The following is a 12,375-nucleotide window of genomic DNA, read 5'->3' on the forward strand; positions in this document are numbered from 1 at the left end:
TATTGAGAAGATAATCACCTATATTTAGCAATTCAAACTTTTTTTTTGAAAGGGAAAAATTCATTCAATTAAAGTGATAAAGAGTCATGATACAAGGCTTCTAAGGCAGGTGGGGGAGAGTCCTCCATCCAATACAAATCCGCATCAAGAGAATTTCTAGCATGTTGAGCTAATGCATGAGCTACCTTATTTGCTCCTTATCATTTGAATTGCTACTCAAATAATATCATTTGAATATGTAGCCGAGTTTTAAATTTAAGTCAACATGTTGTTTCTCAAATATATATGTGTATATATATATATATATAATAAAATAAAATAAAGAGTCAACTTTTTAACTTAAAAAAAAAAAAGAAGTTGACTTATTTACAAACCAAATAAAATTGAGTTTATAATATGCTCTTTTTACTAACCATAGTTAAATTTTGATAAGAAAAATCTTCTAAAAATTTTAGAATATTATGTTACTAATATTAACAAAAATGGGAGAAAGTGTTTTTTTTTTCTTCAAATTTAGGATGAAGTGTCATTACTCATTCCCAAATCTCAAGTGAAGGGAGTATAATTATCTATCGAGTGGTATCAATAATATTAAGATCTCAGGGCTAACACTTAATTTAGGATTTTTTATATAATATAAAATATAAAAAAACGCACAAGGCTGCGATTCACATTTGCTATAAAATCTCCAAAGAGCACGGCTAGAGTGCACTTCTGCGAACAGGCTTTGTTTTAGAGGCAGAAGGCACGTAAGCACATGTGTGTCTTCCTCGGTACGTGATTGCAAAGACAGTTGGGTCTTCATCGGATCGTTGAACTTGCTCTGTAGCCAAACAACCTTGGGAATGTCGAAAAGTGCATCTATAGTAGCTTCTGCAAGTTGGAACAACTTATTGGTAAGTAAAAAAATGATGTTAATGATAAGCCTAGATGAAAACCAATAAGAAGTTTGCCACATTAAAAGTTTGTAAAAATGTTATAAAATAGTTAATGATAGGCCTTGATGAAAACCAATAAGAAGTTTGCTACATTAAGAATTTGTAAAAATGTTGTTAAATATCATTACTCTTAACTTAAACAAATCTAGGAAACCATTACCCTAAGCCCCTAATATCTCTCTCTTTCAACTTAAAACGTTAAATTGTCCCTAAAAAAAAAAAAAACGTTAAATTGTCATCTGTGAGTGTAGATGATAATAATGACAAATTGATAATGCTAGATAATTAGAACAAAACCAAAAATATTTTTCAGAAATTTTCCAAATCACCAGAAGAAGAAAAGGTAAATTGGTACCTATCAATTAAATGCCTCCCGCAGATCTTGCTCACTTCTGTCAGTGCAGCTCTCCACTTTTGTATCTTTTCTATGCTAACCTCCGGGTCTTCTTTATGCTTAAGGAACGCTTTCTCAAAAGACTCCCTCTGATTCCCAACATCAGAGGCATTTACATGGAAGAAAACAGGCAGAACTCTCAGCCCCTTGTCTTTCATGCATTCAAGAATTTTGACCAGTTCATTCAAGCACCACTTTGAAAAGGCATAGTGTTCTGAGATAACAATAATTGCATACTTGGATTCTTCTATTGCTTTCATGAGTCCTGAAGCAATGGGTGTCCCTTCCTCGAGTTTTTTGTTATCTCTATAAGCGTTGATGCCTTTTTGTTTCAAAGTCTGTGAAATTTTTACGGGTGTCCTCACCATAGAAACTCAGAAAAACATCGTATTTCCATAGTGGTGTAAAAGAAGATAACGATGATGAAGATGTACAGGCTTTTTGAGTGCTCGTGGAAGCCATTGAAAACTATATAGAAAAGGGAGTACTAAAAGAGAATGGAAGTAGAGCTTTATGAGAACTCCATTTTAACACAATAACATTACCCTCGGCTTTCTCAAACACATAGAACAGAAAGAATCATACCGAGAATCAGAGTAACGATCTGGGTCATGGACAAGAAAATCCACCGCTGGTCTCACAGTCAACATCGCGGATCTGGATTACGGATTGGGGGTTTTGGGTAGATAAAGAGGAATTGGTTTTGGGTGAGATAAAGAAAAATCAACTAAACTTTATGCTTTTTAATTGGCAGGTAAGGGGCTGGATGAGAAATCTGAGAGCAGTTTGTTACTTGGTACTTCGAAGACATGTCTGTCTAGAGGAAAATAATGAAGAGTAAAAAAGAAGAGAGAAGATAAAGTATTCAAGACACACCGGCACAACTTCTACATAATCCGAATCCACGCACGAATCCAAACAAATCCGAAGACCCTTCTCAGAAGTTTCAGGTGTCATCGCATTTGTCATAGCACAAATTATTTTAATGGTCCAAAAGAATTATAGCTGTGAAGATACCAAATCTTTAAAATGGGACAATTCCAAGATGCCATTTCCTTTCGAAATCAGATTGGTTTTTCTTTTCTTTTATTTGCAATTTATGTTTCTTTTACCAGCCAAGTCAACAAAGCTGACATCCACTATAAACATAGAGAATGAAAAATTACTTGGGAACACAACAGAGTCATTGGTTGAGACTTGAGAGAGAAAGAAGAAAGAAAGTTAGAGGAAGGGGGGATGAGGCATCAGGCGAAAATAACAAGAAGATAAAATGATCCACATCGAATTGACTTTGTCACTCGACATTTTTATCATATGAGTAAAGGAATAAAGCAAGTAACCAACCTTAGTTAACATCACAATTTCAAGAGAAAAACCTCTAATGCGTGTGAATCAAATCATGACTTAAAGTCACGACTTTAGTTCATTTCCATACACTGTGTGTAATAAATATTGTCTCAATCTCAATTACTCACAACATAACAAGCGGGGCTCTAATCAGATTTTCTCGAATATTCAACCCAGTGATATTTTGAATTAAGGGAGGAACGTATTTGGGAGTGCATGCTGGGGGACAAATTTTGAATTGATAATTATATTAAAATAATAAATTAATGAAATTTCAAAAATTTAGGATGAACCATGCCCCTTTTATTAGGCCTCTATGAGTCTATCTTTCATCTAGTTCTGCAATGGCAACTGTTGGCTAATAAGAGCATTTACAGCAGTGGAGCTATAATGCTATAATGCTAAAATTTAGCTTGAAAATCACAAAAAAGAGCTTACAGCAGTGGAGCCATACCTATAAATTATAGATGAATTGCTACAGTGCACATCTATAAATAGATGTGCACTGTAGCACACAGCTAAAAAAAAAATTATTTTTTTATTATCTTCTCTCTCTTCTCACATTAATAAAACATTTCCTTCTCTCTCTCTCTGTCTCTCCGGCTTCTGCTTTCTTCTTTCTTCCTCAAAAATTTTTTTTTCCTCTGGTATGCTCAGGCCAAAATCCAGTCGGTGGAGCTTGAAGAGCTCATCGCCGGCTTCTCCTTTCTTCTTTCTTCCCCTGCCCAGCGCCGAAAACGCCGACCCAAGCCCCCCACCAGCGCCGGCCCAAGCCCCTGCCCAGTGCCGACCCAACGCCAACCCAAGCTTCTACCCAGCGCCGACCCAACGCCACCCCAAGCCTCTACCCAGCGCTGACAACGCCGACCCAAGCCCCTGCCCAATGCCAGCCCAAGCCCCTTCCCAGCGCCGACCCAAGCCCCTGCCCACGCCGTCGATCCACCGGCTATGTAAGTGGAATGATGTTTGATTTTTTTTTTCTATGGGTTTGATGGCTGTAGTGGTGGGATGATGTTTGATTTTTTTTTCTTCTGTGGGTTTGATGGCTGTGGTGGTGGAATGATGTTTGATTTTTTTTTTCTTCTGCGAGTTTGATGGCTGTGGTGGTGGCGATGGTGGTTGTTGTGGCTATGGTTTGGTGGTACGGTGTTTGATTTTTTTTTTCCTGTGGGCTTGGTAGCTGTGGTGGTGGATTGGTGACTATGATGGTTGTTTGGTTTTTTATTTTGTTTGTGGGTTTGGTTGTGTCTGTGTCTGTGTTGGTGGTGGTGGTGGTGGCGGTGGCGGTGGCTGTGGTTGATTGTAGAGGTGGCCGGTTGTGGTCGGTGCTGGGAAGTTTATTGGGTTGTATGATATATTATTTTATTGTAGGGTGTATTATTTTATTGTGAGGTTTATATTATTTTATTGTGTTGATAGTTANTAAAAAAATAAATAAAAATCTACAAGGGGATGCTTTTTTTTTTCTTCTGTGGGTTTGATGGCTGTGGTGGTGGAATGATGTTTGATTTTTTTTTTCTTCTGCGAGTTTGATGGCTGTGGTGGTGGCGATGGTGGTTGTTGTGGCTATGGTTTGGTGGTACGGTGTTTGATTTTTTTTTTCCTGTGGGCTTGGTAGCTGTGGTGGTGGATTGGTGACTATGATGGTTGTTTGGTTTTTTATTTTGTTTGTGGGTTTGGTTGTGTCTGTGTCTGTGTTGGTGGTGGTGGTGGTGGCGGTGGCGGTGGCTGTGGTTGATTGTAGAGGTGGCCGGTTGTGGTCGGTGCTGGGAAGTTTATTGGGTTGTATGATATATTATTTTATTGTAGGGTGTATTATTTTATTGTGAGGTTTATATTATTTTATTGTGTTGATAGTTAAAATAGATCCACTGCTGCAGCAAGTGTGTAGTTATAATAGATAAAGTAACTTTTGGTGGAGCTAAAAAGCTAAATTTTTAGCTCCACTGCTGTGGATGCTAAGTCCAAATACGAAATTCGGCTAAATCTTAACTGAGGCATGCACACAACCATATGTTTAAATGTATATCTATTGCCTAAATTCTTTAATGCAATCATGAAGTACTTTGCCAGAGAAAGAGTCAGAGGTTTACAACCTTTGTTTTTTTGGTTTTCGGAGAGTCAGATAATACAACCCAAGTACAAGAAAAAGTGGGTTTTTTTTTTTATTTTTTTATTTTTATATATATATATATATTTAAATCTGAGAAATGTGGTTTTCGTTAAATCTAAAGTCATATAATAACAATCTTGTTATGTATAGTTCGAATTGAATATGGGCTATAAACAACAGTAGTGGCTCTAGGAATTTTTTCGAAGATGTTTTTCAAGAAGTATAAATTACACAATCTAATAAAAAGAAAATTTTATATATTGATAATAGCAACAACAACAACAACAACAACAACAATAAAAAAACATGTAAATAAATAAAATTTTACAACATAAAACTTGTAGAATTCAGTTGTGGTTGTTGTTAGTATTGCTATACAGGGATGGACGGCAATAGCTGGGGAGACTAAGTGAGTTTCTTATTTCCTTTTAGCCTTTAGGTTTGATTTAGTTTTAGTTTAAATTGTTTAATATGATAGCAAAATGTAAAAACATAATATTTAGTGACACTTATTGTGTACATTTAATCAAATTTCCTTAGAATGAACAATCACATGTTTAATCATAATCATAAAAATAAGAAGTTTATTATATATATATATATATAATGAATTAATTGATGTTATATAAAAATTAAGTAACATTTAAGTTTATTCACTTAATTAACTAAAACTACTATTTTTTTCTAATATAAATTATCGAAAAAAGAAAAAAGAAAAGTAGTTGTACAATGAAAAAAGCTAAATTTACGTGACTCTGATTAATAAATTGTATAATATATATTATAAAGTTTTTGAGGAAAAGTAGTCGTATAATAACAATGTGTCAAGTAAAGCAAAAACTAAAAGTAAAGCCGTAGTATATGCTTAAAAGAATATAAAAGCATGTGATTCTTTTGCTTGAAAGACCCTAATATATAGTTAAGTTGCCAAAATTATGGACCAAAATTTAATTTTGTTGGCATAAATTCCCAATTTTTTTTTTTTTTAAAGTAGATAAATATAAAATTTTAAATTATCATGTATAATTTTTTTTTTTAGGTCAGGGTTGTCCCAGGACCACTCTGGCCATAAGGTGGTGCCACCCCTGATGGACAATATTGTTATTATTCAAAAACCAAACAAAGCAGCATGTTTCCAAAATTTCTTATTGTAAACTTATTCACAAATGTGTTAATCAAAATAGATTTCAGGAATAATGTTCTATACCTCGTATAATTGGCTCCAAGAATGTCTTTCTGCCCATATTTCCTCCAACTATAGCCATCATCAAGAGGGCTTTCAAGTCCCATCTCAGAGCTAACTCTCACTTGTACAGTCCACTTTGGCAATTGTTTTTGTTAATAGACAATTTTAAGAAAGCTTTGATATTATTTTTACAAAAAATATAAAAAGTTATTAAAAAAGTTCAAATATTAATAGCCATTAATTTTCTAAATTAATGTCTTTAGAACACTCATTAACTTTTCTCAAAGTTCAAATATTAATAGCCAATATTTAGACGAGTTAAAGCCAACTCATAGCTAGTTATATAGCCTTTTTTATTTACCTTTATCTATACACATCTCTGTGCTCTGATTCTTGAGTTCCCGATCTGAATCTTCACTTCGTAGCCCGTCAGCTAGAGATTCGAACATTCGAATTGCACTTCCTATGAATTGAGTCTCATCCACTGAGCTGCTCAAATTAAGCATTGAAATTGCCTTTGTATATAAACCCAAGATCATTTCCGCTAAGAATTCACGGGTCTCATGCGATGAAGATGACAAATTGGGATGGATTTCAAGCAGTTTAGCTAGCTCCATCCCTGCTCTCTGGAGTATTGATGGGGATGGAGGTATTGTGCGGGAAGCTAAGGCTTCGGTACACGTGTGTCTTCCTAGGTAAGCGATTTCAAACATAGTTGGGTCTTTATCGGATCGTTGAACTTGCTTTCTAGCCAAACAACCTCGGATATATCGTTGAGTGCATCTGTAGTAGTCTCTGCAAGTTGAAACAACTTATTGCTCAGAAGAAGAAAAGAATAAAAAAAAGGGTTACGTATAATGAAGTTTTGGTTTCTAAAAATGTAAACGTCCAATGCAGCATTCACATCAAACATGTCAAAAAATATAAGATTTAACATATCAAAAAGCCACTTTATCTATTTCAACATCTCACTTTTAAATACACCAACATCAAAAGTTCTATTTCAATACACAACACATTAAAATAACATGTACAACACAATAAAATAATATACCAAATCAATAAAATAATTAACCATAACAATAAAAGAAACACAGTAACAGTCACAACAGCAAATCCACAACCCAACCCAACACCACCTTGATCAACTCACACCCACAACCCAACGCCACTTTGAACAACCCACACCCACAACCAACGGACCTCCGAATCAATCAACCCCGATCAAGCCACCAAAACCACCCAAAATCAAATCACAAAACCCACCCAAACCCAGCCACACTCAGCGAACCACCACAACTCAGCCACCCCGATCAGCAGCAGAGACCCACGAAATACAAAACCGACCTCATCTTCTTCACAAGTTGTGTTGAACCACCATCCACACCGGTTGCTGGAGTCAAATCGTAGCTCAGTGAGGAAGAGGGAGACGGAGAGACGGAGAAAATGTAGAGAGAATGAGAGATAAAAAAAAAAAAAAAAAGGGAAAAAGAAAATAATAAAATAACATAACACCTTGCTACAGTGAGCTGCTGGAGATAGTAGCGCACTATAGTTGGGTGTAAAAAATTATAACATTTGACATGTTTGATGTAGTGTGTTTTTTGTGCGTTGGTTGATATTAATAGCATTTTTAGCATTATAGCATGTTTTATGTGAATGCTCCTTTCAATATTTATTTACGGTTTTAAAATTTTGCACCCCAAGCTATGTCCTGAATCCATAGCTAATGAGTGTAGGGGTGGCCCAAGGAATTTTAGGGCCCAAATACGATGTTTAAATTGAGATATTTTATATATTTAAATTTACTTAAATAATTTTTTTTAAACTTTAAATCCATTCTTCTAATTTGTAAATGCACAAATTTTTATTTATTTTTTAATGAATTTCTTGTTTATATGTGAGTTGTTCATTTAAGATTTTTTATAACATTTTTTGAAATTTTGTTATTCATTTTTGAGAGTTTCACTTTTTTTTTTAATATTATATTGTGTTCATTACTAGTAACAAATTATTTAAAGAACTCTTTTGAGAATTGATTAATTTTTCACAAAATTTTATTATTATTATTATTATTTTTTGGTTAACAACTACTATATATATATATATATATATATATATATATAAAGCTACACGGATTAAAAGAAATAATTTTAAAAACAAAGAAATGAGTGGATAGTGCCACCAAAACTTTGCTAGTTTTTTTTTTCTTTTTTTTTGATAAACAATTGAGTAATACTATATCTACAATATTTTCACAATAATTTTACAACAAATCCTAGGTGATAATCTGTTATTAGTTCTAATTTGGGTCAATCACTAACATTACTTTTTTACCTATCAATAACAAATTGTCACTAAGAATTTGTTGTGAAAATGTTATGAACATAGCATTACTTTAAACAATTTCTTTTGAGTAATGCTAGGGACAACAATTTCACAAATTTTCTAAATTAGAATAGCACAGATTTTAAATTAGAGATCATAGTGAGCTCATGTGTGAGTTGGCATGTTAATTTAGGATTGTTGTGAAATTATTATAATATTTTGTTGTGTCCATCGCATTACTAATTTATTTATTTTTATCTATAGGCTAATATTTGGGCTTAATTAATACTGTTATAGGTATAAAAATATTCATGTTGGTTAAACTTTGGGGGCCTTGTTCCACTTAAGGGCCTTAGGCAACCACCTAATTGGGCTAGTGGTAGGGCCGACTCTAAATGACTGTTGTCATATTCACATGTGAGTAGTATGATTGGTTAAAAAGTGAAGTCCTATATTAAATACAAATGAGAAGAATGTGTAATATAATATACTTGGGTTTATATGCATAAGTTCAAGCCTTTTGGGACAAGTGGTGTTCTTATATATTATATTAACTACTTAATTGGAATCTCTCCAATGTATTCTCTCTCTAACAAGTGGTATCGGAGCAAATGTTTCGAAGACAAGTGTTTGTTAGCTAATCTTTTACTAAGTAGAATGAGGAAGACTCCCATGCCTCCACCCACGGGGGAGAAAAAGGGTTCTACTAGGTATGTATTGATGACTCTCATAGTTGTACAAGGAAGACTCCCATGTTCGCCTCACCCATAGTCGATTAAAGTAAATATTATTGGTGATGGTAATATATGACACATGGATTGTAAAGAAAAATCCTTCCATTCAAGTGGGGAGACTAATTGAAGTGCCACAAGTGACTTGGTAGTTATAAAACTCACACATGAAAGGAGAGATTTGTTGTGATGTTCATGTGAGTAGTGTAGTTGGTTAAGAAGTGAAGTCTCACATTAAATACTAATGAGAAAAGTAATTGGTTAATATAACATAATGGGCAAGGATTTGTTGTAAACTAAGTTGCAGCAACTCCTACAAAATTGCACGTGTCAATGTTTCAGATAAACACCTTTCCAGGCTTATATGTAAATAAAAACTTCCTTGTCAAGATTGAATTTTTCACGAAATGGCCACTTGACATTTGTGCATTTTGCAGGAGCTGCTGCAACTTAGTTTGCAACAACTCGTTGCCCTAACATAATTAAGTTCATACCCATAGACTTTAAGTCATTGGGGACAAATGGTATATCTATATGTTATATTAACTATCCAAATGGAGTCTCCTCAAAGTGTTCTCTCCCCCAACAATATGGAACACATGAAAGAAGCATTCCTGACCACCAGTTGTTTGCTTCCATGGCCACTTGGGCCAGAAGTAATAGGCCATACTCCTCCTCGTTCCTTATTGTACATCTTATTAAAAAAAAGTTGTCGAGTTTTCAAATAAAGGTAAATTAGAAATTCAATGTGTTCGTTGACTTTTTAAATAAGATTATATTTTGAGCATTAGTATCAAGTGTATCAAATGCTAAATTTTTAATATTTAGTACACTAAACACCAAAAATCATACTTCATGAGATGTGCCAAACGCTTAAAAAATTTGGCACATGCTACAATGATGTTCTACTTTTAGAAGGGTAAGACTAGCGTGCTAAAAATTTAGGTTTCATTTTATTACTCTCTCTCTCTCTCTCTCTCTCTCTCTCTCTCTCTCTCTCTCTCTTATAGGAAATTTCTCTCTCTTTTATTAACAAAGAAAGAATTAAAAAAGAATAAAGAAAGAATGGTAAATTACAAAATACACTCCTCAAGTTTGACGTTGCTTGGATTTTATATTATGAAGTTTGAAAAGTTGAAATTTATATCTTGAAATTTACTTCCATTAGCAAAAGGGCCCCTCCGTTAGTGTTCTTACCTACATGGCCATTAAGCGACATGTTGGAGTCTGATGTGTAATTTGCTGCCGCATCAGCCAACCCAATATGGCAATATGATACAGTTTCACATAAAGTTTAATTCCACAAGACTAGGCCACTCAACGACGCCATTTTGGCTGAAATTAAAAGATTCAAAACACACTGCTCTATGCGTTCTCTCTGAAATCAAAACACCAATTTGAATTCCAAAATNGTTTTTTGGTCGGACCAAGATTTGATCAATGGTCGAACTAGTGACGTCATAAATAATATAATTAATATAATTTTAAATTATATAAATAAAAATATAATAAGTTTATTACGAATAATATGATAGCAAAATGTAAAAACATAATATTTAGGGACACTTTTTGTGTAAATTTAATCAAATTTCCTTAGATTAATGGACAATCACATGTTTAATTATAATCATAAAAATAAAAAGTTTATTTTATATATATAATGAATTAATTGATGTTATATAATAATTAAGTAACTTTTAAGTTTATTCACTTAATTAACCAAAACCCCTATTTTTTTCTAATCAAATTTATCGGAAAAAGAAAAATGAAAAGTAGTTCCACAATGAAAAAAAAACTAAATTTAACTTTGACCAATTAGTTGTATAATATATATTATAATGTTTTTGAGGAAAAGTAGTCGTACAATGATAATGTGTTAGGTAAAACAAAAACTAAAAGTAAAGCCGTAGTATATGCTTAAAAGAACATAAAAGCATGTGGTTTTTTTTTGCTTGAAAAACCCTAATATATTGTTAAGTTGCTCAAATTATGGATCAAAATTTAATTTTATTGGCATAAAAAAATTTAGGGTGTTCCCAAATTTTTCTTTAAAGGTAGATAAATAGGACCACCCTGGCCATAAGGTGATGCCACCCTCAATCCAAGGCTGTCACGTATCGAGGATAAGAGGGAGGGCAAAGGTAGTATTATTCATTTTCTTTAGAAACTAGGTTTCACAATGTAATAACAAGTCTAATGGTGGATTTATATGCCAATTTAATGGGCTTAGTTATATCATATATGAGACGAATGTTCGTCTTGAACCTCACGATAGGAACACATTTGTTTATTTGTACAATGCTATTTCTCTTCAGATACTTCACTACATGTATAATTCCTAATTTTGGCAGGTGTTCCAACTAGGGGTGGCAATTTTTACCCAAATCTATGAACCCACCCATTATCCACCTTATTTAGATAAGTCTTAACCCAACCCATTTGAATATTTGGGTTAAATGGGTAAAGACCCATTTGGTTATTTAATTAGATGGGTCTAAATGGATATATCCACTAATACTCACTAAACCCATCTAAATTTCTAGAAAATGACTAAAATACTCTTGAAACCTAATAAATGACCAAAATACCTCAAAAATCCAAAAAATGAGCAAAATACCCCCCAAAACCTAAAAAATTACCAAAATACCCCAAAGCTCAAAAAATTACCAAAATACCCTGAAAACCAAAAAAATGACCAAAATACCCCGAAAACATAAAAATTACCAAAAAATGACCAAAATATCTCCGAAACCTAAAAATGACCAAAATACCCTTAAAACCCAAAAAATGACCAAAACGCCCTCGAAACCCAAAAAATGACCAAAATACCCCCAAAACCTAAAAAATGAACAAAATACCCTCAAAACCTAAAAATTACCAAAATACCCCCAAAACCCAAAAAATGACCAAAATACCCCCAAGACCTAAAAATTACCAACATACCCCCCAAAACCCAAAAAATGACTAAAATATCCCTAAAACCTAAAAAATGAACAAAATACCCCCAAAACCTAAAAATTACCAAAATACCCCTAAAACCCAAAAAATGACCAAAATACCCCCAAGACCTAAAAATTACCAACATACCCCCAAAACCCAAAAAATGACCAAAATACCCCCAAGACCTAAAAATTATCAACATACCCCCCAAAACCCAAAAAATGACTAAAATATCCCTAAAACCTAAAAAATGAACAAAATACCCCCAAAACCTAAAAATTACCAAAATACCCCTAAAACCCAAAAAATGACCAAAATACCCCCAAGACCTAAAAATTACCAACATACCCCCAAAACCCAAAAAATGACCAAAATACCCCCAAGACCTAAAAATTATC

At 33.6% G+C, this 12,375-nt stretch overlaps 2 protein-coding genes across 2 annotated transcripts in view; one reads left to right on the forward strand and one right to left on the reverse strand.

Annotated features, from left to right (window-relative positions):
* Positions 1-511: 511 nt before the first annotated feature.
* On the reverse strand, positions 512-6,760 carry LOC112010086 (probable WRKY transcription factor 41). The gene is made up of 3 exons (XM_065780483.1): positions 6,340-6,760; positions 6,000-6,129; positions 512-873 (listed from the first exon to the last, which is right to left on the reverse strand). Exons 1-3 carry the CDS (start codon positions 6,689-6,691, stop codon positions 702-704), a joined length of 654 nt encoding a protein of 217 aa, XP_065636555.1. The 5' UTR covers positions 6,692-6,760; the 3' UTR covers positions 512-701.
* A 2,798-nt stretch (positions 6,761-9,558) lies between these two features.
* The window catches only part of LOC112010098 (beta-glucosidase 24), a 7,529-nt gene continuing 4,712 nt past the window's right edge, over positions 9,559-12,375 (forward strand). The window contains exon 1 of the mRNA XM_065780484.1: positions 9,559-9,693. Coding sequence (XP_065636556.1) covers positions 9,559-9,693 — 135 coding nt within the window. The remainder of the gene's footprint in view (positions 9,694-12,375) is intronic.

The sequence above is a fragment of the Quercus suber genome, unplaced genomic scaffold, assembly GCF_002906115.3.
Source record: "Quercus suber isolate HL8 unplaced genomic scaffold, Cork oak 2.0 scaffold_236, whole genome shotgun sequence".
Lineage (NCBI taxonomy): Eukaryota > Viridiplantae > Streptophyta > Magnoliopsida > Fagales > Fagaceae > Quercus > Quercus suber.

Coding starts and splice junctions, on each gene's coding strand:
- LOC112010086 (XM_065780483.1), bottom strand. CDS start 6,691: ATGTTTGAAATCGCTTACCTAGGAAGACACACGTGTACCGAAGCCTTA. Junction 6,130..6,339: donor AGAGATGTGTATAGATAAAG/GTAAATAAAAAA, acceptor TTGTCTATTAAC/AAAAACAATTGCCAAAGTGG. Junction 874..5,999: donor CTTGGAGCCAATTATACGAG/GTATAGAACATT, acceptor TCCAACTTGCAG/AAGCTACTATAGATGCACTT.